This window comes from Malaclemys terrapin, chromosome 13 (assembly GCF_027887155.1).
Source record: "Malaclemys terrapin pileata isolate rMalTer1 chromosome 13, rMalTer1.hap1, whole genome shotgun sequence".
Taxonomy (NCBI): domain Eukaryota; kingdom Metazoa; phylum Chordata; order Testudines; family Emydidae; genus Malaclemys; species Malaclemys terrapin.
Window position 1 is genome coordinate 39,728,311 of NC_071517.1, and position 26,856 is coordinate 39,755,166.

The following is a 26,856-nucleotide window of genomic DNA, read 5'->3' on the forward strand; positions in this document are numbered from 1 at the left end:
AAGACCATCCTATCACGTAAATGAATTGTAAACACGGAATATCTCTGTATTCATCTCTCTTTGCAATGTATAGCAAATAATCTGTGAATGGTGGAGGAACAAGCAAATGGCCTTATGTTAATTCTATAGCTAAGTACCTCCTTCAAAGTTTGCTAATTACCTTTTGTTCCTGGAGGAACTGCAACTTGTCAAGAAGACATGACATTGTAGAAAAGATCCTTGGTCCTGATTCTGTCATCTCAGATCTGCTTAGGCTTCATCAGGGGAAGTTTGAGTCGCAAGACTGAGGTCCCAGTTATGCTGGTACGCCCTGAATATGAGATTAGGACATTGGACTATAATATATGAACTATTTCTGAAAGAACTCTTTGCAACCCCAAAGCTCATCATCTTTGCTAGGAATCTGCACCTCAACACATTAAACTCATGTCTGCGTGTATATTGATCTTTTAACCATACTCTCTCTCTTTTGTTTTTTAATAAATTTTAGTTTAGTTAATAAGAATTGGCTGTAGCGTGTATTTGGTTAAAATCAGAATCATTCTTTAACCTGGGAGGTAATGTATCCGATCCTTTGGGATTGGTAGAATCTTTTGTTTTACACGATGAGATGAGATTTACAGAAATTTTCATCATATTTAACGTGGGTACCTGGATGGAGGGCTGTGGCTGAATCGTTTTAAGGAAACTATGTTGTTTGGACTTCTGAGTAACCAGTAAGGTAATAAAGAAGCTGTTTTATGCTGGCTTGGTAAATCTAAGTATTGGAATATCCACCAGTTCGATGAGGATTTTCTGCCCCATCCTTTGCAGTTCACCTTAACTAAGTGACCATAGCTGGCTCCCCACTAGGATCCCGGTCACACCCCTCTGCCCATTCTCCATTGAGACCGCACCATTAGGAGAGATGGGTTTCCACAGGACCTTTTCTTGGAAGCCTGGATTTCCAACCTCTGCTACACAGCATCAGCCTCAGAGAGGGCAGCAGCACTGGCCTGGGACTCAGGAGACCTAAGCTCTACTCCCAACTCTGCCAGCAGCTTGTGGGGTGTCCTGAGACAAATCTGTGCCTTCCAGAGAGGGAATAAATGGGGAGTGATATCAGCCTCTGAGTGTCTGTCTAGGGCAGGAAAAGTGGTTGGGATTAGCTAGTGCATCTCCTTTGTTCCTCCTCCCCCTTTTCTAGTCTAGACTGACCCTTAGTGGTTTATTACAGTCCCCCGTTAGCAGAGTGATTGTTAGAGTCACTAAAGGCTTGTTTATAATGGCAATTTACTGTGCTGCAACTGTCTCGCTCAGGGCTTGGAAAATAAACAACCCCCTGAGCGCAGCAAGTTGCAGTGCTGTAAAGCACCAGTGTACACAGTGCCCCTCGTGGAGGTGGGTTTTTTTAGAGCGCTGGGAGAGCTCTTTCCCAGCACTGCACCGCGACCACACAAGGCATGTTAAAGCACTGCCATGGTCATGGGAGGTCTCTAATAAAGGCTCATGTCACATTGTTCCTTATGAGCCTTACAACAAGTGGGGGCAGATGATCTTTGAGGAACTATGTTTATATACTGGGACATATGTTTTAACGTCTGAATCAAAGCAGGGGTGAGAAATATGGTTTGCCAGACAAAGGGATACCTACTCATTTGTCTCCCACATTCATATGAAGCATTGTAGGTGAACACATTGGAGGCCCAGTTTGCATATAGGACCAACAGAAAGACCACACTGGAGAACAAACAATGGGTGCGGGGCACATCAGTTGTTTACTGGACTATAACTGGGGCACAAAAACTGCACCCTGCAATCCTTCAGGCAGCAAACAGGAGAATGCGTTTTGCATTCATGAAAAGGGGGATCCCAACAAAGGTGGCTGGTGACCCTGGAAGAACGCTTTAGCCATGGATTTTACTTGTTAAACTCAGACTGTTATACCTGGTGTTCGATGTGTAACCTGTTGGTCTTATTTCTTCACTCATTATCTCTTAAATCTTAATTGATAAACTCCTGTTTGTTTTCACTAAAACTATATCTCAGAGCTGTGATGTTATTTTGGGGCTGATCCTCTATTGAATCAAACCAGTTGGTATTGTCCCTTTGGGCCGGCTTACCTGGGAATTTGAGTGTCCAGTGGAGAGGGGCTGGACACTAGAGAAGGACATGATGGAGAAGCTCCAAAGTGAGGTTTTTACTCACGAAAGCTTATGCCCAAGTAAATCTGTTAGTCTTTAAGGTGCCACCAGACTCTTTGTTGTTTTTGTAGATACAGACTAACACGGCTACCCCCTGATACAAGACAAGGTTGTGCCTCGTGTTAACCTGCAAGGCAAAGTAAAGACTGGCAGAGCCTTGGGCAGTTTGTCTGGGGAGTTGAAGGCTGGAGGTGACAGGGAACTGACACCCAGTTCAGCAGAAGGACGTCCCCCTCACACTGAGGCAGGGGGGTAACAAGGAGATTCACAGTCCGGGGATCCCTGAGAAAACGTCATAGCCAGAACCTGCAGTCTATGGATCTCAAGGATGGCAAAATAACACCTCTAAGGGGCTTAAAAAAAACAAAAGAAAACAAACAACCGACCCCCGTTCAATGCCGGGGATTCCACAAGCTCCTTTCGAATCTATTCCAGAGCTTAAATACCCACATGGTTGAAAGTTTTTGTAACCTCTAACCTAAATCTCCCTTTCTGCAGTTTAACACTCTTTACTTCTCCTCCTACCTTCAGTGGCCATGGAGCACAACTGATCCCCAGTCACAACTGATCCCCAGCCCTTAGCATGGCTGCATAACATCCCCAGTCTGCTTTTCTCAAGACTAATAGACCCACTGCTTTTAACCTTCCTCCACAGGTCGGGTTTTCTAAACCTTTTACCATTTTTGTTGCTCTCGTCAGGACTTGATCCAATTTGTCCTCATCTTTCCTAAGGTGTGGTGCCCAGAACTGGACACAAGACTCGAGATGAGGCCTCCCTAGGCCCGAGGAGAGCGGGACAACGACCTCCCGCAACTGACATACAACACTCATGTTAATACATGTTAATACACTCCAGAATGATAGCAGCCTTTTCCCCAACTGCATCAATGGGTGACAGCCAGAAAACCTGGGATAGGGTGACCAGACAGCACATGTGAAAAATCAGGACAGAGGGTGGGGGGTAATCGGAGCCTATATAAGAAAAAGACCCCAAATCGGGACTGTCCCTATAAAATCGGGACATCTGGTCACCCTAACTTCAGAGTCCATTAAAGACCATTTCCCCCTTCCCCCCATTATTGAAGACAAGGGACAGCGGGCGTTTGAGAAATTAAATTCTACTTTATTCTTTTCGAAGCAAGAAATAAAAGCTAAATCCCCCCCGCCGCATCTCCATCCAACGCCCAGCTCCACACGGTGCATTTCATACCCACCCAGTATGTTGCTGCTCCAGCCACACACGCGCCCCAGGGAAAGAGGAACAAGTGAAAGTTGGTAGAAAAGCGCTAACAATAAATGAGAGGCATTTGCCCTCCCTCCTCCTCTCAGCAATGGGAAGACGCCGACCCCTCTCCACATCAATCCTATTGGGACTTCATTGGTAGCCCTTTAGAGTTTCAGGACGACTTCAAAGAGCACTCGTAGGACATTTCCTCTCTATCCGGGACATGTGTAGTGAGTTCACAGTTCTCAGCCTCAGCTCTCAGGCTCGCAAGAACAAACAGTGCCTGTAACAGTGCCTCCATGGGTCACAACTGAAAATTCCAAATTCAGGATAAATTGCTGAGAAATGGGGCAGACACACTGCAAAACTGGTGATTATTCTCCCATGACATATATCAAACCAGCAACAAAAGTAAACTTCTGTTTCACCACACTGGCTAACAAGACATCCAAAAAGCATTGCAGCCCTTATATCACCACCAAAACCTCTGAACTTAAAGATTGCTTATTTACAACCAATTTCATGAAACAGCAGGTTCTTCTGATCCCAAAGGACCAGCCACACACCCAGGTCAATATATAACTCAGATCTTACCCAATAATCACACTGTTGCCAATCCTTTAGTATCTAAAATCTAAAGGCTTGTTTATGAAAAAGAAAGAAAGGTGAGAGTTAAAATTTATTAAAGGAATCAAATACATACAATAAATGCAAAGTTCTTGGCTTAGGCTTGTAGCAGTGATGGAATAAACGGCCAGCTTAAATCAAGTCTCTGGTGGCTTCCGAATCATTGGAAATCCTCAGTCCTTTGGTTAGAATGCTCCCATTAGTATAAGTCCATAGTCCAGAGGTTTGAGCAGGAAAAAGGCAAAAGGGAGATGTTTCCAGTGCCTTTTATAGCTTCTCTCAAGTGAAGGGAATCCCATTGTTCTCACTGTGAAAAACCACCGTAACAAGAGGTGTTTGGAGTCACATGGGCAAGTCACATGTCCATGCCTGATTTCACTCAGTCACTCACAGTACAGGCCATTACCTATACTTCAGATGGAACGTTCACAGGAAAGTCTGTGCAGCGTAGGTGGGCATCTGCCATTGTGAGTTAAGTGTTCTTTTGATGGGCCACTGAACTTGAATAATTCCTCCAAAATGTACAGGTGAAAAACCTTGTGGGTGTTACCCAGGAGCAAACATTTTTGAAATACAGGTATACAGCCAGTAGTCATAATCTCAAATATAAAAATGGTACATACATACAAATAGCATAATCATATTCAGCAAATCACACCCTCTCCATTGACACCTTACTCAGCACACTTTGTATAAGATTCACTGATTATATAACAATGGTAGCAACAATGATCTACCATGGTCATATTTTAATCAGATAATGTCACTGATCATTTTCATTGTTCAAAGGACAAAATCTCATGACAAAAGCTAGGGAAATGTGAAAAGAAAATCAGAAAGGACCATTCTGGCAAGCGATCATTTGTCTTTTGAAGTCCCCAATAATTCTGAGTTACATCCTGTCAAACTAATTTAATATCAAAATACGTGGCAGAACAGCCTTCACCAGATAGAAGAAAAAAACCCGCAAACCAGGGTGGGCTACAAACCACTTTCCCATTCATGAAGTGAAATCCAAGAGAATCTTAAGGCTCAAAATCTGGAGAACAATTTTACCCATTTCCTTCTGAACAGGCTAAACCGGCTTTACTCTGCACTGTCGCATTATTTGGCTGTGTTATTGTCACGGCTGTATCCCCACTTTGAACTTTAGGGTACAAATGTAGGGGCCTGCATGAAAACTTCTAAGCTTAACTACCAGCTTAGCTCTGGTCCGCTGCCACCATCCCAAGAATTCCCATCCGTGGGAAGCCTTGAGAAACCTTCACCAATTCCCTGGTGAATACAGTTCCAACCCCCCGGGATCTAAAACAAGGAGAAATTAACCATTCCCCCTCCTTCCTCCCACCAACTCCTGGTGAATACAGATCCAACCCCCTTGGATCTAAAAAAAGGAGAAATCAATCAGGTTCTTAAAAAGAAGGCTTTTAATTAAAGAAAAAGTTAAAAATCATCTCTGTAAAATCAGTATGGAAATTAACCTTACAGGGTAATCAAACTTAAAGAGCTCAGAAGACTCCCCTCTAGTCTTAGGTTCAAAGTACAGCAAACAAAGATAAACACTCTAGTAAAAGGTACATTTACAAGTTGAGAAAACAAAGGAAAACTAACACGCCTTGCCTGGCTATTTACTTACAAGTTTGAAATAGGAGAGACTTGTTTTGAAAGATGTGGAGAACCTGGATTGATGTCTGGTCCCTCTCAGTCCCGAGAGTGAATGCCCTCCCAAAACAAAGAGCACAAACAAAAGCCTTCTCACCCCCCAAGATTTGAAAGTATCTTGTCCCCTTATTGGTCCTTTGGTCAGGTGCCAGCCAGGTTACCTGAGCTTCTTAACCCTTTACAGGGAGAAGGATTTTGGAGTCTCTGTCCAGGAGGGATTTTATAGTACTGTACACAGGACAGCTGTTACCCTTCCCTTTATTGTTATGACAGTTAATGATAAAAGTTTTAGCATTATCGTAATGGGAAAAAAAAGAGGAAAAAAAGACAAACCTCACCAAAAACTTCCTATCTACAAATTATCTGGATTTGGCTGGAAAAACCCCAGATGCCACTTCAGCAATAGGGATTGAAGCTCAAACTGTGCTTTGGGGTTCATTTGAATTCCCCCTTCAGGAACGTGACATTTTTGTCTCAAGTGCGCAGGGGCTTGACTGAGGATCAAAGAAATCAAACCCTGATTCCTAAGCATGGTGGAAAAGGACACTGTGGTAAATGACACACATGAAGGTGGAGGGGTAGAATGGGAAAACGATAAACTCTCCATGGCTTGGGCAGAGGCTGTTCAAGAAAAGACGTGTGAGGTTGATGGGGGGAGGAGGGAATCCCCCGGACTCAATCCAACCCTCTGCAATAATACAGAAGGTAAAACACCACATTATTTTACTATCCCTGCTCCAGCTCTTTTAGAATCTATTGAATGCTGGTGTATAAGGGAGAAACAACACAAAATAATTCAATGCTTTTCAGCATAATCTGGAGCAATGTGAGGATGTCTGGGAATGAGACAATCTCACTCCATAGGGGGCACTTAGTGACTCTAACAATCACTTTGCTAATGGGAGATGGGAATAAACTGCTAAGGGTCAGTTTGGACTAGAAAAAGGGGTGGAGGAACAAAGGAGACACGTTAGATAATCTCAACCAATTTTCCTGCCCTAGACAGAAACTAGGAGGCTGATATGATCACTCCTCATTTATTCCCAGTAGACTCCTGAGTCCCAGGCCAGAGCTCTATCAACTAGGCAATGCTGCTTCCTTCTCAGAGGCTGATGCTGCTGTAGCAGAGGTGGGAAATCCAGGCTTAGAAGAAAAGACCATGTGGAAACCAGGCTCTGATAATGGTGCTGTCTGAATGTAGAGGAGGCAGGGGGAAGGGGCAGAGGGGGTGAGTGATGAGAAGCAGCACCTCGGTACTCCTTGGCTCTCGCTCGCCTCTTATCCCATGATCCCCAAACACTCGATAGCCCAGCACCCAGCTCCCCCTGCTTCCCAGCTCCACCAGCCCCAGCCATACAATCCTCAGTGTCCTCCCCAGAACCCATCACCCTGCCCCCTTAACATTTGATCCCCCAGAGACCAATGTCCTGGTGGATTCGGGGAGCGGAGGAGTTACCAGTCCTAGGGACACTCCCTCTGCAGGGGACAGTTCCAGGTCAGTGGGGGAGCCCCGCCCAGGGGCTGGTGGAAGATGGGGAAAGGGGTCTAGACTGAAGGTGGGGCCTGGCCCAAGTGTTTTTCTCCTCATCACCATAGCAGGGGGATCCCGGCTGGGAGGGGAAGGGAGAGGGGGGAACTTCAGCCCGGCAGAGGGAGCATCTGGAGGAGTTTCTCTCTCCCCCTTCCTCCACCTATAGCCCATCAGCTCAGCAGCCAAGGCTGCAGCAGGGAGGAGGGGCTCATGGGGACTTTGCCACTCTGCCTGGGGTTTGCTTAGACCAGGCAGAGCCAGTGGGTCACTGACCAGCTGATGTTCGGCTGCTCCTGTATCCTCACCTCAGCCATGGGCAGCTGGATCCTTCGGAGCCAAATGCCCCTGATGTGTTTGGGAAAAAGGAAATGGGTTTGTCACCAGGGCCAGCCCTAGCCAGGGCCCTGAGAGAATTTCCCTGCTGTGAGGAGGAGTCTGTAATGTCCAACAGGGCATTTGCTCCACTTGGAGCATTTTCCATACTGAGAACATCTCAGCCGTCACTTCCCTGCGTTGATTAGCAGATGCCTGATACTCTGGGAACACCAAATGTAGCTTCCCCCGCATTCACGGTCTCTCTGTTTTGCAGTTCACGGATGTGTGAGTTCAGACTGAATCTTTTCCTGCAGTCAAGCTACTGCTAGGGTCTCTCACACCTGGGTGGGTTCTCTGATGTTTAATGAGGTGTGATCGCTGAATGAAACTTTTCTCACAAGCAAGGCATATATGAAGTTATAACCATGATCTTGGGGGGTGGGGGCATACTGAGATTGCTCAGTTAAGGCAAACTGCACAGAATGGGGCAGTCAATCCTCAAAATTGGTGAATATTCCAGTACTTGGATTCACCAAGCCAGCAACAAGACAGCTTTTACAATACCTTCCTGGGCTAACACAGGCCAAAGCACAGCTCCCTTGAAGCAACCTAACCTGGCGCTCCCTCCCAGACAGCCCAGTTAAACATGATTGGGATTACTGAAAATCTTGTTCATTTTATAAAAAGTTCTACCAATCCTAAAGGATCATAGAATCAATATCAGGGTTGGAAGGCATCTCAAGAGGTCATCTAGCCCAACACCCTGCTCAAAGGAGGACCAAATCCCAACTAAATCATCCCACCCAGGGCTTTGTCAAGCCTGATCTTAAAACCCTCTAAGGAAGGAGATTCCACCACCTCCCTAGGTAACCCATTCCAGTGCTTCCCCATCCTCCTAGTGAAAAAGTTTTTCCTAATATCCAACCTAAACTTCCCCCACTGCAGCTTGAGACCATTACTCCTGGTTCTGTCATCAGGTACCACTGAGAACAGTCTGGATCCATCCTCTTTGGAGTCCTCTTTCAGGTAGTTGAAAGCAGCTATCAAGTCCCCTCTCATACTTCTCTTCTGCAGACTAAACAATCCCAGTTCCCTCAGCCTCCCCTCATAAGTCATGTGCTCCAGACCCTAATCATTTTTGTTGCCCTCCGCTGGACTCTTTCCCAATTTTTCCACATCCTTCTCGTAGTGTGGGGCCCAAAACTGGACACAGTACTCCAGATGAGGTCTCACCAATGTCGAATAGAGGGGAATGATCACATCCCTCGATCTGCTGGCAATGCCCCTACTTATACAGCCCAAAATGCCGTTAGCCTTCTTGGCAACAAGGGCACACTGTTGACTCATATCCAGCTTCTCATCCACTGTAACCCCTAGGTCCTTTTCTACAGAACTGCTGCCTAGCCATTCGGTCCCTAATCTGTAAGACTGAATGGGATTCTTCCGTCCTAAGTGCAGGACTCTGCACTTCTCCTTGTTGAACCTCATCTGGCTTCCTGTGGCCCAATCCTTTAATTTGTCTAGGTCCCTCTGTATCCTATCCCTACCCTCCAGCGTATCTACCACTCCTCCCAGTTTGCTGTCATTTGCAAACTTGCTGAGAGTGCAGTCCACCCCATCCTCCAGACAATTAATTAAGATATTGAACAAAACCGGCCCCAGGACCGACCCTTGGGGCACTCCGCTTGAAACGGGCTGCCAACTACACATGGATCCGTTGATCAATACCCGTTGAGTCCGATGATCTAGCCAGCCTTCTATCCACCGTATAGTCCATTCATCCAGCCCATACCTCTTTAACTTGCTGGCAAGAATACTGTGGGAAACCGTATCAAAAGCTTTGCTAAAGTCAAGAAATAACACATTCACTGCTTTCCCCTCATCCACAGACCCAGTTATCTCCTCATAGAAGGCAATTAGGTTAATCAGGCATGACTTGCCCTTGGTGAATCAATGCTGACTTTTCCTGATCACTCTCCTCTCCTCTAAGTGCTTCAGAATTGATTCCTTGTGGACCTATTCCATGATTTTTCCAGGGACTGAGGTCAGACTGACTGGTCTGTAGTTCCCCAGATCCTCCTCCTTCCCTTTTTAAAAGATGGGCACTACATTAGCCTTTTTCCAGTCATCCGGGACCTCCCCAATCGCCATGAGTTTTCAAACATAATGGCCAAGGGCTCTGCAATCACATCCACCAACTCCTTTAGTACCTTCGGATGCAGCGCATGTGGCACCATGGACTTGTGCTCGTTCAGTTTTTCTAAATAGTCCCGATCCACTTCTTTCTCCACAGAGGGCTGGTCACCTTCTCCCCATACTGTGCTGCCCAGTGCAGCAGTCTGGGAGCTGTCCTTTTTTGTGAAGACAGAGGCAAAAAAATCATTGAGTACATTAGCTTTTTCCACATCCTCTGTCACTAGGTTGCCTCCCTCATTCAGTAAGGGGCCCACACTTTCCTTGAGTTACTCTTAACATCTCTTGCTAGCTGCAACTCCAAGTGTGATTTGGCCTTCCTGATTTCACTCTTGCATGCCTGAGCAATATTTTTATACTCTTTCCTGGTCATTTGTCCAATCTTCCACTTCTTGTATGTTTCATTTTGCGTTTAAGATCAACAAGGATTTCACTATTAAGCCAAGTGCCTGCCATATTTACTATTCTTTCTACACATCTGGATATTTTTTTCCTGCAACCTCAATAATGATTCTTAAAAATACAGCCAGCTCTCCTGGACTCCTTTCCCCGTCATGAAAAGCAACAGAGGGTCCTGTGGCACCTTTAAGTCTAACAGAAGTATTGGAGCATAAGCTTTCGTGGGTGAATGCCCACTTCATCTTGCGTCTGATGAAGTGGGCATTCACCCACGAAACTAATGCTCCAATACTTCTGTTAGTCTTAAAGGTGCCACAGGACTCTCTGTTGCTTTTTACAGATTCAGATTAACACGGATACCCCTCTGTTACTTTCCCCCTCATGTTATTCTCCCAGGGGATCCTGCCCATCAGTTCGCTGAGGGAGTCAAAGTCTGCTTTTCTGAAGTCCGGGGTCTGTATTCTGCTGCTCTCCTTTCTTCCTTGTGTTAGGATCCTGAACTTGACCATCTCAAGCTCACTGCCTCCCAGATTCCCATCCACTTTTGTCTCCCCTACTAATTCTTCCCAGTTTCTGAGCAGCAGGTCTGGAAGAGCTCTGCCCCTAGTTGGTTCCTCCAGCACTTGCACCAGGAAATTGTCTCCTATGCTTTCCAAAAACTTCCTGGATTGTTTGTACACTGCTGTATTGTTCTCCCAGCAGATATCAGGGTGATTAAAGTCTCCCATGGGAACCAGGGCCTGCGATCTAGTAACTTCTGCTAGTTGCCAGAAGAAAGCCTCGTCCACCTCATCCCCCTGGACTGGTGGTCTATAGCAGACTGCGACCACGACATCACCCTTGATGCTCATACTACTAAACTTAATCCAGAGACTCTCAGGTTTTTCTCCAGTTTCATACCGGAGCTCTTAGCAGTCATATTCCTCTCTTACATACAATGCAACTCCCCCACCTTTTCTGCCCTGCCTGTCCTTCTTGAACAGTTTATATCCATCCATGACAGTACTCCAGTCATGTGAGTTATCTCACCAAGTCTCTGTTATTCCAATGACATCATAGTTCCTTGACTGTGGCAGGACTTCCAGTTCTCCCTGCTTGTTTCCCAGGCTTCTTGCATTTGTATATAGGCACTAAAGATAACGCGCTGATTGTACCGCTTTCTAAGTCTGAGACAGGAGTCCTCCCGTCTTGCACTCTCCTGCTCGTGCTTCCTCCCAGTATCCCATTTCCCCACTTATCTCAGGGCTTTGGACTCCTTCTCACAGTGAACCTCGTTTAAAGTCCTCCTATCCTGCTTGTTCTTCCTCCCGGTATCCCATTTCCCCACTTACCTCAGGGCTTTGGTCTCCTTCCCCCGGTGACTCTAGTTTAAAGCCCTCCTCACTAGGTTAGCCAGCCTGCTTGCAAAGATGATCTTCCCTCTCTTCATTAGGTGGAGCCCATCTCTGCCTAGTGCTCCTCCTTCTTGGAACACCACCCCATGGTCGAAGAATTCAAAGCCTTCTCTTCGACACCTCCTGCGTAGCCATTCGTTGACTTCCACAATTTGGCGGTCCCTACCCAGGCCTTTTCCCTGCACAGGGAGGATGGACAAGAATACCACTTGCGCCTCAAACTCCTTTATCCTTCTTCCCAGAGTCACGTAGTCTGCAGTTATCTGCTCAAGGTCATTCTTGGCAGTATGATTGCTGCCCACGTGGAGAAGCAGGAAGAGGTAGCGATCCGAGGGCTTGATGAGTCTCGGCAGTCTCTCCGTCACATCGTGAATCCTAGCTCCTGGCAAGCAGCAGACCTCTCGGTTTTCTCGGTTGGGGTGGCAGATAGATGATTCAGTCCCCCTGAGGAGGGAGTCCCCGACCACCACTACCCTCTTCCTTCTCTTGGGAGCGGTGGTTTTGGAACCCTCATCCCTAGGACAGTGCATCTCATGCCTTCCAATCGATGGAGCCGCCTTCTGCTCCCTTCCCTCAGATGTATCATCTAGTCCACTCTCCACATTAGTACCTGTGGAGAGAACATGAAAACGGTTGTTCACCTGTATCTCCATTGCTGGTACACGGACACTCCTCTTTCTTCTTCTGGAGGTCACATGATGCCAAATTTCTTCACCATCCCTCTGTCCCCTCTGGGCAGCCTGCTCCAAATCTTCAGAACGTTGTGCCTGTGGAAGCATATCCTGACGTCTGTCCAGGAAATCTTCATTTTCTCGTATGCAACACACGGTCGATACTTGTTTCTCCAGACCTCGAACCTTCTCTTCCAATATGGCGACCAGCTTGCACTTTGTCGCTTCTCTCCTGTGGAAGAAAGACAAATATGGCACAACTTGTGCAGGTTACAACAACTGAATGCTCACCTTCCATAATTGCTTCCTTCTAAGAGCTTCCTCAGCTCTTGCAGCAACTCACAGAAGCCTGCAAGATGCAAGACTCAGTGGGCTCTCCCGAGGTGAACTCCCAGGCAAACTCCCTCTGCTAGCCTCCGCTGTTCACTGCTGACTGCCTTTTTATAACATTCAGGCCCACTCAAGGCCCACCTGAAACAAAGCACTCCCAATTCACACTGTTCAAACAAACAATCAAACACTCAAGCACATGGTCAAACTGACAAACTGTCCCCCGCAACAGACACTCAGAAACTCATCCACACAGCCCCGCAATGCAACACTTAGCGAACCTCCTCTCTGACAGATCCCGCTGTTAGCCTCTGCTGTTTGCCGCATTACTCACCAAGTTAATAAATAATTCAGTTCTTACCCAAATATACATTTACCGCCAATTCATATTAACTAAACTAAGATTTATTAAAAGAAGAAAAGAGAATGAGAGTATTGGTATACATACAGACATGAATAGAGTCCTTAGGTCAGTTTCACTGTAGAGATGGTGCTTTAGAATTGTAAAGAGTCTTTTTCAGAATCCTTTCATAGGTTATAGTCCATGTAAAAATGTTCGATATCAGGGCAGTCCAGATGGGACTGGAGATCTCCATCTTATGACTCAAACTTCCTCTGAATAAAGCTTAACAAGATCGGAGAGAAAAGGATCAGGTCCCAAGAGTTTTCATACAGATTTTTGCAGCCTCTCATCAGCAGGCAGTCCTTGGGAGAACTATTGTTCACTAGGCTTTTGAAGTAACCTTCTATTTCCTAAACATCACCAGTAATTAACTACATGGATTAACATAAGGTAATTTTCCATAAAGAAGTTGGTAGACAGTTTACCACAAACTTTAAAGAGACATGCAATGACGTTATTACACCCAAGTTTTATCTACATGTTATTATTCCCTTTTGAACTCTGAATTAACAGAATACAGCCCGAGACAGGAACTGTTTGGTTTCATTGGTAAACTCTAACAAGATAAAGGAAAACATAGACTAGTACAAGTATCAAAGGGTTTAACGTGATAGTCTGGATCTGTAGAAAGCGACAAAGAGTTCTGTGGCACCTTAAAGACTAACAGAAGTATTGGAGCATGATTTCAACAGTTTCCACCCCACCATCAACCTCAGCCTGGACCAATCTACAAGGGAGATCCATTTCCTAGACACCACGGTACAAATAAGTGACAGTCACGTTAACACCACCCCACCCCACCGACCGCTATGCTAGCTTCATGCCTCCAGCTTCCATCCCTGACACACCACATGATCCATCGTCTACAGCCAAGCGCTGAGCTATAACCGCATTTGCTCAAACCCCTCAGACACAGACGAACTCCTACAAGATCTTCACCAAGCATTCTCAAAACTAGGATACCCGCACGAGGAAATAAGGAAACAAATCAACAGAGCCAGACGTGTACCCAGAAGCCTCCTGCTGCAGGACAAGCCCAAGAAAGAAACCAACAGAACTCCACTGGCCATCACCTACAGTCCTCAGCTAAAACCTCTCCAATGCATAATCATCTACAACTCATCCTGGACAAAGATCCATCACTTTCACAGGCCTTAGGAGAAAGGCCAGTCCTCGCCCACAAACAAACCACCAACCTTAAGCATATTCTCACCAGCAACCACACACCGCACCATGGTAACTCTAACTCAGGAACCAATCCATGCAACAAACCTCAATGCCAACTCTCCCCACATATTTCTACCAGCGATACCATCACAGGACCTAATCACATCAGCCACAACATCACCGGTTCATTCACTTGTACGTTCACCAATGTAACATACACCGTCGTGTGCCAGCAATGCCCCCCTGCTATGTACATCGGCCAAACTGGACAATCCCTACGTAAAAAAATAAATGGACACAAGTCAGATATTAGGAATGGCAATATACAAAAACCTGTAGGAGAACATTTCAACCTCCCTGGACACACAATAGCAAATTTAAAGGGGATCCTGAATCAAAAAAACTTCAGGACCAGACTCCAAAGAGAAACTGCTGAACTTCAGTTCATTTGCAAATTTGACATAATGAGCTCAGGATTAAACAAAGATTGTGAATGACTAGGCAACTACAAAAGCAGTTTCTCCTCCCTTGGTGTTCACACCTCAACTGCTGGAAGATGGCCTCATCCTCCCTGATTGAACTAACCTCGTTATCTCTAGGCAGATTCTTGCCTGCATATTTATACCTGCCTCTAGAAATTTCCACCACATGCATCTGACAAAGTGGGTATTCACCCACAAAAGCTTATGCTCCAATACGTCTGTTAGTCTATAAGGTGCCACAGGACTCTTTGTTGCTTTTTATAGCCTACTACAGTTACCATCTTCTTCCAGGTCTTTAACATAAGTTTACATTTCAAAGCTCAAACTTATCTAACATGGACACACTTTTTTAACATGTCTCTAAAGGTTGCACTGGGTCTATTATATGCAAGTTGCTTAACCCTTTCTCTCCCAGTGTCACAGAAGTTTAGCTCCTGTGTGGATTGCTTGATGTTTAGAAAGGGCTGATCTGTTCCTGAAACTTTTCCCACAGTCTAAGCACTTATGTGGTCTCTCTCCTGTGTGGATTGCCTGATGTCTAATAAGGTCTGACCTCTGTATGAAACTTTTCCCACAGTCCAAGCACTTATGTGGTTTCTCTCCTGTGTGGATTGCCTGATGTCTAATAAGGTTTGACCTCTTCATGAAACTTTTTCCACAATCCAAGCACTTATGGGGTCTCTCTCCTGTGTGGATTGCCTGATGTTTAGTAAGGTATGACCTCCGTATGAAACTTTTCCCACAGTCCAAGCACTTGTGGGGTCTCTCTCCTGTGTGCATTCCTTTATGTTCAATAAGGTTTGACCTCTGTATGAAACTTTTCCCACAGTCCAAGCACTTATGGGGTCTCTCTCCTGTGTGGATTGCCTGATGTTTAGAAAGGGATGATCTGTTCCTGAAACATTTCCCATAGTCCAAGCACTTGTGTGTTCTCTCTGCTGTGTGGATTGCCTGATGTTTAGAAAGGGATGATCTGTTCCTGAAACATTTCCCACAGTCCAAGCACTTGTGTGGTCTCTCTCCTGTGTGGATTGCCTGATGTTTAACAAGGTGTGACCTCTGTATGAAACTTTTTCCACAGTCCAAGCACTTGTGGGATCTCTCTCCTGTGTGGATTTCCTGATGTCTAATAAGGTGTGACCTCTGTATGAAACTTTTTCCACAGTCCAAGCACTTGTGGGATCTCTCTCCTGTGTGGATTTCCTGATGTCTAATAAGGTGTGACCTCTGTATGAAACTTTTCCCACAGTCCAAGCACTTGTGGGGTCTCTCACCTGTGTGGATTGGCTGATGTTTAACAAGGTGTGACCTCCATATGAAATTTTTTCCACAGACTAAGCACTTGTGGGATCTCTCTCCTGTGTGGATTGCCTGATGTCTAATAAGGTTTGCCCTGTGTATGAAACTTTTCCCACAGTCGAAGCACTTGTGGGGTCTCTCTCCTGTGTGGATTGCCTGATGTTTAGAAAGGGCTGATCTGTTCCTGAAACTTTTCCCACAGTCTAAGCACTTATGTGGTCTCTCTCCTGTGTGGATTGCCTGATGTCTAATAAGGTTTGACCTCTTCATGAAACTTTTCCCGCAATCCAAGCACTTATGGGGTCTCTCCCCTGTCTGGATTCTCTGATGTGTAATTAATTCTGACTTCCAATTCAAACAGTTTCCACACTCGAGGCATTGATAGGGTTTCGCTCCCATGTGGCTTTTCCCATGGTTATTAAGATCTGAGCAGTTATTGAAGCTTTCCCCATGGGCCAAGTATTGAAGGGGTTTCCCTCCAGTATGGACTGTCTGATGTGTCACAAGCTGTGATCTGAAAATGAACCCTTTTCCACATTCGAGGCACTGATAGGGGTTCTCTTCCTTAGGATTGGTCTGCTGGGCTGTGGGATCTTTGTCTCCTCCCCCACATATAATAGATTCATCCACTTTCTTCCTTGGGTGGTTTTTCAGTCGCCTCTCTGACTTGTGCCAATTTCCCCAGGCTTCTATCTCTTCCAAGCACTGGGATAAACTCCCTTCAGCTCTTCCCACAAAGGTCCTCTGTGGTTCCACTTGCCCAGGAACTTCCTCATGATGATTCCCATCCTTCTTCTGATCCACTGTCTCATCACCTGCTGGGAGATAGAAACAATCCAGACAGGAGTCATTGTGCTGGGGAGAAAGAGGAAAAGCACCAAGGGAAAACCCAATATGCTAACATAGTGAAGACTAAGCAACTGGATTTTGCGTCCAGATCCCACCCAAACACTCCCAGGGATGGAAAGTTGGGAAGGAAACTCCTGCAGCTAACAGGATGGTTGGAAAGCCGTGAATGGTACCTGTTGACTACAGCCCTGGTTGAGGTGAAGAAGAACAAAGGGCTCTTACTCACAACATATTTTTGGGATTCTCAACTTTTTCCTTCATTCACCAGATGGTTTCTGTTTCAGTCCTCACCTGTGCAATTGCCTCTCAGGATCTGTCTTTCCTCACAGACCTGGAGATCCGGGACCCACAGTTCTTCCCCTCGTTCCAGGTGGGAGATCAGTTCAGGTTTGGGAATGGGAAATCCTGAACAGGGAGTGAAAAGAGACAAGGTCGGGGCACATGGAGGATTGGAAGAGTGTCTGTCACAAAGGACATTCTGTGAGTGGTACCTCTCACCATGATCTGCTGGAGGAACATGGAATCCAACAGCACGGGAACATGATCACTGAGGCCTCTTGGGAGAAGCAGACGTCTGGGGAGGTGGGGGGAATTTTTACGCCCTCACAAGGAGTTCCCAGGATCTATGTGCTGTTGGGCCTTGCTGACGCGCACACAGCTCTGGATTTCCTATTTGTAAATCTGCAGAGCCCACAGTCTTCCCCAGGGCTGGAGCTATTCCCAAAAAGGGAAATGAAGAGGGATTTTGTGCATCAGTAAGAAACAATACAGACAGGACAATGAATGACTTCTGCCCCCCTACCCTCCGAATGCTGGAGGGGCGGGCATGGTTTCGCATGTCCATTAGGTTTTGATTCCCGTGTCCCAATGAAAGTCCCTCTCACGTGGCAGCTGCACATTATGGAACCCATTCCCCTCCAATCTAACTGACCAGGGAAGAACCTGACCAGAGTCAGAAATGAAGACCTCACGGCTTCTAATAACCGAGGGGACAGGAATCCCTTACCCAGCGAGGTCACCATCTCATAGTTCTCCTGCATGACGTCCCTGTAGAGGGCTCTCTGACTGGGGTCCAGCAGAGCTCCCTGCCCCTGGGTGAAATACACAGCCACCTCCTCGAAAGTCACCGGCAACTGAAACAACAAGAGACCCCCACTCAGCCCCTGCTGCCCCAGCCACAATCCCACTAGTCACATTAGAGGAAAAAAGAAAAAAACTTCTTGGAAGCTCTGGGAGGACCAGAGTAGCAGAATCCCACCCCCACCCTGCTCGGAGCGCCAGGAGTTATCATGAGGCAGGGAGAAGGTGATAATTCCTTGTGTCCCCCCCCCCCGCAGCAGATGGAGGAGGGCAGGGTCTTCTCATTTACCAATTACCACACACTTGCCAGCCACAGGCTGATATGGCAAGCAGAGCACTGAGCCAGGGACAGGGACAGGAATCCCAAAATCTTCCCTTCGTATTTCACAGCAGCCTCTGGCCACTGGGTTCAGGCTCCAGCACTGGGAGTATGGAAAATGTTCCCAGCACTGCCCAGGAGGGCTATGACCTCTTTGACAAATGGTGGTATGCCCCTTCCTACTCAGAAAATCAGCAGGTTTATCACACCCTGTCTCCTCCCTGCCTCTCCCTCCCGCCGTCCAGCAGCTCCCTGAAAATCAATACCTGAGCTGACTCCATCACAGCCATTTCCCTTCCCTGTCCCCTGGAAGACAGGACGATCTTGCGTGAAATCTGGATGTGATTCCTCAGCCTGTCGGGGCGATTGGGAAGGTTTCAGAAGGGGCTTGAGTGCATGTCACAGCCTGATTGCCCCCAGGCTCTCTCCCTGCAGACAGACGCTCTGGACTCTGCCACGATGCAAAGAAACCCAGTTAGTTGATTACCACCCAGGCCAGGGCCCTCCCAGAAGAACTAAACCCCACCGGGCACTTTTAAACTCTCCTCATAAGAGAGTCTCTGAGCCCAATGCTGGAAAAAGAGCAGAACCAAAGGAGCCACCTTGGGGGATTCCCCCTGACATTGTCTTGTCACCCCTCTAACTCTCCCTTTTCCCCCCCGAGTCAGGAACTGGCTTTTCCTCGCTCAACTCTTCCCCTTGTTTCCAGGAGGATGCAGGGAATGGATCTGGGCAGGTCTGGGATCTGGGAGCCTCCCTCCCCATTTGTTGTTCCTGGTTTCCCCTTCCAGTCTCTCCTCTCTCCCTTTTTATCCTTTCCCCTTAGGAGAACCGGCGACTGCACCATTGTCCGGGGCCTTTGCTCTCATGCCAGCAGATCGAGGAAAGTGATTGTTCCCCTTTATTAGACATTGGTGAGGCCTCATCTGGAATACTGTGTCAGAACAAGGAGCAATGGTCTCAAGTTGCAGTGCAGGAGGTCTAGGTTGGATAATAGGAAAAACTTTTTCTCTAGGAGAGCAGTGAAGCACTGGAATGCGTTACCTAAGGAGGTGGTGCAGTCTCCTTCTTTGGAGGTTTTTAAGGCCCGGCTTGACGAAGCCCTGGCTGCGATGATTTAGTTGGGAATTAGTCCTGCTTTGAGCAGGGGGTTGGACTAGATGATCTCCTGAGATCCCTTCCAACCCTGATATTCTTTGATTCTATGATTAGGCAGCTCAGTCACTGCCACTGCTAACAGGGGTTTGAACCCGGCTGTGTCCATGGGGACAGCAGCTCTGGGACTCGCAGACACACAGAGAGCCCCCTCCCCTTGTAGGCCAAACTCACCAGCCAGTCCCTGAAAGGGGCCCTTTGTGCTGAGTCACTTTCCTGCCCAGTCCCAGCCCTTTACCCCCAGGTCTCTCCATCACCTGCAGGGTGCGGCTCGGGGGCTGGTGTGGGCAGAACCCGGGGCTGCACCAGGGGCTGGTTCCAGCCACCACAGCAAGTCCCCACCTGGGCTGGGCACAGAGGGGATTTAACAAAGGTCTCTCCTCTGCTGGGTAAGAAGCAGCTTGTAGGTTTGGGCTCCCAGATCAAAATACAGGAGGCAGCAGCTTCGGACCCAGGGAGCTCAACTCCAGAGCTCTAATATCCTGAGAAGAGACACACACCCGCCGCCTCCTCTCCCTTAGCAATAACCAAAGCCCTTTCGTGGCAACCCCCGATTAACTGTCTGCCCTGGACTCTAAACCCAGCCCGAAGGGAGAGCCAATGTTAGCTAACCAGGGCACAGTATGCAGCCTGTTTGACTCATCAAGGACCCCGCCCCTCCAGCCTAGGGTGACCAGATGTCCCGGTTTTATAGGGACAGTCCTGATTTTTGGGTCTTTTTCTTATATAGGCTCCTATTACCCCCATTCCCTGTCCCGAATTTTTGACATTTGCTGTCTGGTCACCCTACTCCAGCCTCTGCTTGAACCAAGTCAGAAGAAAGACTTATAAGAAAGCAATGAAAAGGTCATGGGAGACACACTTAACCCCTCCAGACAAGGGTGACAGGATTAAGGCAACTCCGCTAGCCTCATTTGCATAGAAGATGGGACAGGGCGGCACCTCCATTAGCATACAGACTGGAGAACAGAGATTCCAAGGCAAGAACTGCACTGAACTCTGGGACCAGAAAAACAGGGAAGCAATGCAGCATCGGGGAATCTCTGCTCCACATGTTAATGAATCCACTCCTACAAATTCTCAATTACTGAGAGACAATTTACGCTCATTGATATATTTGCTTTTGACAAACAACTCTCTGTATAACTTTTCATGAGTGACTTACCCAAGTATTCGGATTCTAATATCTAAACTGTATTGTTAAATTTATTCCCCTAAATTTGAGTTATTGCTAATTATGTACTTCATTATCTTTGACTTTTAAAATGACCTTTGTATTTGTGGATAATCTGAGCACTAAACCCAGATGTACACACACTCTTTTCTTAACCTGTGTGTTATGTAATTTTTTTATCATTAGCTTTAATAAATCCTTTATTGGTATCCAAAATATTGATGCTGCCTAATTGCATTGTGACCTCCCTGGAAGGAACACCACCCATAACCAGGAATGGTCACTTCCTATTGTCTAGCTTGAACAAAACAACTTTGGTATACGCTCTTGAGCCATCAGTTTACACAAAAACAAATCTAGTGATCTCCCTTGGACCATTGTTGTTTCCCTACAAAACCCCCTACCCACGCTCAAGTAAGTGCTCTGATGCCTGGATCCAAAATCTGCATCAGTTCCATTGGGACTTCATCTTCTCCTGACTGATCGTGCTGGGGGCTCTGCCGGTCTCCAGCACTCCAGACCCTCAGCTACCACCATCACCTGGGAGCCCCAATCGATTCAAGCTTCATGCAGTGGTGAGAACCCAGCTCTGTCTCTCTCTCATTATAGCCTTCTGACCCTGACTTGTATGATCAGTTATAGTTTTCTCAACCTGACTTTTATAATAAAAAATAAGTTAGATTTAATATTATAACTGTTTTGTTTGGCTCCCCTACGGTTATTACCGGTCAATAAATAACTTTCATGGTTAAGCTGGTTGCTTCGCTCTCCCTCTCCCCACCCCCCCTCACTGCCCATGGGTGTTTGTGGCTACCCCAGTTGTGCTGCAGCAATGCTCCTTCTCGTACATAAACTAAAGATCCCTGCAGCACCCAAAAATCCTGTGGGGTTTGCTCATCAAGTGGGTTACTACCAGAACGACTGTAACGTGAAAGTGGAGACAGGGACGTGCTGAACCTGGGGCATATGAGGGTGGGAGCTTGGAGGTGCTGCTCAACACAGCCTGCTGAGTCCAGGGATACATAAGGGGTCAGCTTGGGAGTGCTGATTAACCCAGTCCTGTGTGTGTGTGCGTGCGCGCATCTGATTCTGGGGCTGGAAGAACCCAGCCCTGGGGAATCTAGGTCCTGCAGGATAGCTCCACTGGGAGCGGACTTGCAGCAGGGAGAAGTAGAGCACTCTATGAGAACACAGGTGACACAAGCAGTACATTGATAGAATTACAGAATTCCCCCCCCCCCCCCCCGAAGAGTAACCCTAATAAACGAGTGTACACCAAAGTAACGGGCAAAGCTGGTAACGGCAGGCAGAGACCGAGCCCATTGGCCCATCCGCACTCACCTTCCCTGCCATACCCAGCAGTGACTCTTGTCTGTCACCAGCGTGGCTGAGATCTGAATCCTGCACGTAAATCAGACCAGGGCCCTGGGCAGCCTGGGTGCCTGTGGATATTTGCCTTGTAGCTTCTGATCCCTGAGGGGTTAGTCCCCTGCTCACCCCAACGCTCGTTTAACCAGTTCCAGGAAAAATATTCAGCGCCTCATGCTCTCCTACCCCATGGGGCAGAGGGGCTACCATTGCTTGTATCTCTTACCATACCTGTGACCAGTTACTGCATCGAGTGCAATTCCCTTCCTGATGCCGTGAATGAGGGATTCCACTGATTGATTCGGTAAGGATAAGGCCTTTTCCTGTACCCATATTGTGAGGCCTACGGCCTTTGTCTGCAGCTATATTACGAGAGCAGGAGCCATGAGCTAAGAAGCAGGAAGTCACATCACCACATTCCATCTAAATTGCATTTAAATCAATGTAATATCAGGCTGTTAAAAAGGAGACCCTGTCCTAATAGCCCGCACTATCACCAGATAAAGAAACAGATCTTAAGATGGTTAAAGAAAACTGAGTTTGGTAGCATTCCAAACCACTTATCAATAGTTGTGGTTGTGAAATCCTCATTTCTTTATTGTTTTGTCTCTATGGTCCCCACTTCCCTATTGTTTGTCTGTATGATCTCTGTCTGGTTCTTTGATTGTTTCTGTCTGTTACATAATTGATTTTGGTAGGTGTAAATTAATTAAGGGAGTGGGGTATGATTCGATGGAGAATTTTGTTACAATGTTAGGATTGGTTAGTAAAATTTTAGTAAAATGATTCGTTAAGGTACAGCTAAGTGCACAAGGGCATCGAATGTTACAGGATTGTACAGCCATTCTAGATATATGGATCCTTTGGAAGGGGTAGCTGTAAAAGCATGAAGCTAGTACGCCCCAAAGGCTCAGATACAACAAGGTAATAAAATTAAAACAAAATTTATTTATGTATTTAAATCAGTCAGCACTGAACTCAAATTACAATCGTGCAATAGAAACAGGAACTGTTACAGTGTCACCCTGAGATGCGATTGTCAAGCTACGAGCAACTGTTAATATTTCCCATGATTATTTGGTATTAAGAATATGAATTCCATGGCACAATGATGTCCCTCTGCACAATGTTAATGAAGTTTAGGATGAAGAGCTCTGAGTAATAGAAATAATATTTTTAAAAGGAACTAATTTAAAGGCGTGAGACTGCACAGACTGGATTCCCAGGGGAGTCAAACGCAGAGGACCAGGCACCCTGGCTAAGACACATTTATGAAGCGCTGGGCGGCTTTACACAGACACAGAAACTGTGAACTGGATTCTTTTAAACACTAAAAGTAAGTACCTGTGACAATGATATTTTTTCCTGGGGGGGGGGGCTGTAAATATTTCCCTGGATCAAGTCTCCTTTAGCAGCTCAGTGGCATCTTATACAGGAGAGGGGCCCTGTCCAGGCTCTGCGATGCACTGGGCCTTTAAGGACACGGCTCTGGGAAATGGGAGCTGAGATCCTGGCAAGGGGGGCAGGAAAAGCCCCTCTGCCCCACCCCCCTTATTTTTGCAACCACTGCAGCTGGCTCACCCCATCTGGGGGTGTTTTACCCCCCGCACCCCGGCTCCCCCCCCCCTCAGCCCCCACATGCCTCTGTCCCAGCCCCAGCACGGCCCGGCCGGGCTCCCCCGCCCCGCACACACCGGGAGCTGGCGGCAGTTTTCCCGGGCCCCGGGCAGGGAATCGCAGCCAGCTCCGCTGGGAGCAGCCCGGGGGTGACGGGGCCGGTGTCTCTTACCTTCCCTGCGAGCGGGGTGAACCGACACACACAGCTCTCGCTCCCAATGCCCTACTTGGGTGTACTGAGCATGCGCACCGAACTGAGCATGCCCAGTACCCTTCGCTGTAGCCACTGCCCTCTCTCTGCCCTTACTTCTGCCTAGGATTTGCTGCCTCCTCTTTGGGGGGGTTAAAAGGATTAAGGGGGCAAAGCGCAGCGCGGGGCTGTCAGGGTCTGAGCAGGAGACAGTAATTTACTGGCCGGGGGGGCTCAAGCTACTGTAGCGAGCGGCAGAAGAGGGGCTGAAGGGGAAAACTCGGGGGTGGGAGCCGGGGTTAAGCCGGGGGGGGGTGGAGACGCTGCCAGACCCCGTGCCGGGACAAAGCCCCCGCTTAGGGAGGGGGAGGGGGGAACAGTGACCCCCTGGGATGAGGCACCCACTGTGCTCGCTAATCTAGGGGTGTGGGGGTGCAGAGGAGGTTTTCGTTCTGCTCACAGGACGCTGCATGTCAGCCCCAGAGCAGAGGGCGGGTTCCTGGGACTGGGGTCTTAAAGGCACAGGCCTCTAATTCCTAGCCTGTCAAAGCTTCATCACCGCAGCTCCTCTCTATCCTATACAAGTGTTGCAGGGCCAGGGCCAGGGCTGCCCGGGGCAGGGACAAGTGGGGCAATTTTCCACGGAGGCCCCCACGAGTATGTAGGAGGCTGCCCCCGCCTCTTGTCATCCCCCAAGCCTCTGTGCTACCCCCCTGCCCAGCATCCCTCTGACTTCCTACGCCCAGTGCCACACCACCCAGAGACCCCCACAAACCCCCATGCCCAGTGCCCTCCCACAGACCACTCCCCCACCCACTCAGAATCCCCCCACAGATCCTCTCACTGCCCAGTGCCCCCTAGCTGGAGACCCCCCACAGCCCTCCCACAACTGCACAGTGCCCTGCACCTCCCAGCCCAGAGCTCCCCCACAGATTCCCTCACTGCCCAGTAACCCCACCGCCCCACTGCCACAACTGCACAGTGCCCCGCACAGACCCCCCACACTTCCCAGCACCCCGACACACACTGATCTCCCCCACTGCACAGCTCCCCAACACACACAGTTCTCCCCAACCCACACTGCACAGCACCCCCCCCAGACCCACTAGAGACCTACTCTCCCACACCCTAACCCCCAGCCACAATAGCTATACAGGTGTGACGACACGTATAGAAACCCTCCCTTTTTTCAACTGGGTGTGGTTTCTGTCGCTACACCCGACCCGACCCGCCAGCGACGCGACCCCCCTAGGCTAGGAGCCAGAGCGGGACCTGCCTGCTGGATGCTTCCTGGGAGCCGCTCCAGGTAAGCACTGCTGGGCTCACCTGGCCCCCTGGCAGGTCCGTCTAGGGGGGACTCCCCTGAGACCCACTGCCCTCAGCCCCCACCCTGACCCGGTTCCCTCAGCCTCCCCCGCAGTGTCCTCTCTGTGCCCCCCACCCTCAATCCACTGCCCTCAGCCCCCACCCTGACCCTGTTCCCTCTGCCTCCCCCACAGTCGCTCCCCTCCCCTGATCATCTCACCTGACCCACTGCCCTCATCCCCCACCCTGACTCTGTTCCCTCAGCCTCCCCAGCAGTGTCCCCCTTGTGCCCTCCACCCTCAATCCACTGCCCTCAGTCCCTGCCCCTGTTCCAACAGCCTCCCCCACAGTCCTTCCCCTCCCCTCCCTCCGATCATCTCACCCTGCATGGATGTGGAAATCTGTCCCTGATTCCAGGCTGTCATTAGTCCCTGGGGCAAAAGATCAGCAGAGGTTTCCAAAGGGAAGTTTGCAGCCTTTGCTCAGACCCAAACATTTTCACTTAAAAAAATAAATAAATAAATACCCAAACCCATCCTGACACCCATCTGCTCTGTCCAGATCTGCTGTTATCCCTGTTGAGGCCAAAGTGGTTTGAAAAATTAAAAATCGTTGACACCATTGTGTTGCTTCCCCCTGTGTTGCTCGTTAATCTGATGGACCTGCAGATAATGAATAAAGATGAATGCCCTGGGAGCAATGTGTCAGGCAGACAGTTTGTCAAGTAGGAATGTGAATGCTGAAGCCCTCACAAAATGCAGAGGCTTTTCTTAACCTGAGAACTGAAAAAGAGCCAGGTACCCTGCATGGGTTTGAAAGTGACAAGAGCCTAGCGACTGACCAGAGCAGCATCAGGATTAAAGGGACGAGGAGGGTCTGTGTCATGAAGTCTGCGTTTCCACTGAGGACTCTTCCATTGCCAGGGTAGCGTTGGCGCAGGTCTGCTGCCCGGCACAGCAATGCTGAGAGGTGCCAGTGTAGACCCAACCCACTGCCCTCAGACCCCACCCTGACCCTGTTCCCTCAGCCTCCCCGGCAGTCCCCCCTGTACCTCCCACCCTGAACCCACTGCCCTCAGTCCCTGCCCTACCCCAAATCTCTTCTTCAGCCTCTCCCGTCATCCCACCCCCATCGCTCCCCCTGCTGTCCCACCCCCTCCACTTCCCCCCATTCCAGTCCTGCTCCCCTCTGTCTCATCCCCTCCAGACCCTGTCCCTCTCCCCAACCCTCCCCAACCCAGCTCCATTGTCTCCCCCGCCCCGCCCCACTCTACGCAGCTTTTTACCCTGTCCCATTCATACTCCTCTCAGCCCCTACCCTGCTAACCCCATCCCAGTCCTGTCCCATCCCCCTTAGCCCGCCAGACTCCCCCAGTCCCAGTCCTGTCCCCCTCAGTTCCTCCACCCTGCTTCCCCTGGTCCATCCCCACACACCCACCGACTTCCTCGACCTCCCTCCCCCCACTCCCACTGCCTGGACTCACCCCCGTCCCACTCAGACATGCAGGAAAAAGAAGCAATGGGTTTAAATTGTAGCAAGGGAGATTTAGGTTAGACATTAGGAAAAACTTCCTAACTGTAAAGGTAGCTAAGCACTGGACAAATTACCTAGAGAGGTTATGGAATAGCAGTCATTGGAGTTTTTTCAGAGGTTAGACAAACACCTGTCAAGGATGGTCTAGTGTTGTTATTATTCAGTCCTGCCTCAGTGCAGGGGTTTGACTAGGTGACCTGTTGATGTCCCTTCCACTCCTACATTTCTGTGATTCACACTGAATTGCCTTGTGCCACTGTCTAGTAGTAGTGGCACACAGTTCTCGGACATGCAGGTTTATAAAACTGTAGTTAATATACAGTTTTGAGCATAGCAGTTTTAAAGCTCTGCATGTTCAGACCAACTGAGCTGAAAATTGTGATCT

The 26,856-nt window shown here is 48.3% G+C and overlaps 1 protein-coding gene across 4 annotated transcripts; it reads right to left on the bottom strand.

The window, feature by feature from the left end:
- Window positions 1-4,074: 4,074 nt before the first annotated feature.
- On the bottom strand, window positions 4,075-23,746 carry LOC128847464 (zinc finger protein 850-like). Of its 4 annotated transcripts, none has more exons than XM_054046900.1 (7): window positions 23,616-23,746; window positions 18,396-18,580; window positions 17,737-17,863; window positions 17,022-17,135; window positions 12,979-16,696; window positions 11,467-12,432; window positions 4,075-9,894 (listed from the first exon to the last, which is right to left on the bottom strand). In XM_054046900.1, exons 2-5 carry the CDS (start codon window positions 18,417-18,419, stop codon window positions 15,000-15,002), a joined length of 1,962 nt encoding a protein of 653 aa, XP_053902875.1. In that variant the 5' UTR covers window positions 18,420-18,580; window positions 23,616-23,746; the 3' UTR covers window positions 4,075-9,894; window positions 11,467-12,432; window positions 12,979-14,999. The 4 variants fall into 4 exon arrangements, with proteins under 4 accessions (XP_053902875.1, XP_053902872.1, XP_053902873.1 ...); XM_054046897.1 differs by having other exon boundaries at window positions 12,979-16,699; XM_054046898.1 differs by lacking the exon at window positions 23,616-23,746 and having other exon boundaries at window positions 12,979-16,699; window positions 18,396-18,702.
- Between the last annotated feature and the right edge of the window lie 3,110 nt (window positions 23,747-26,856).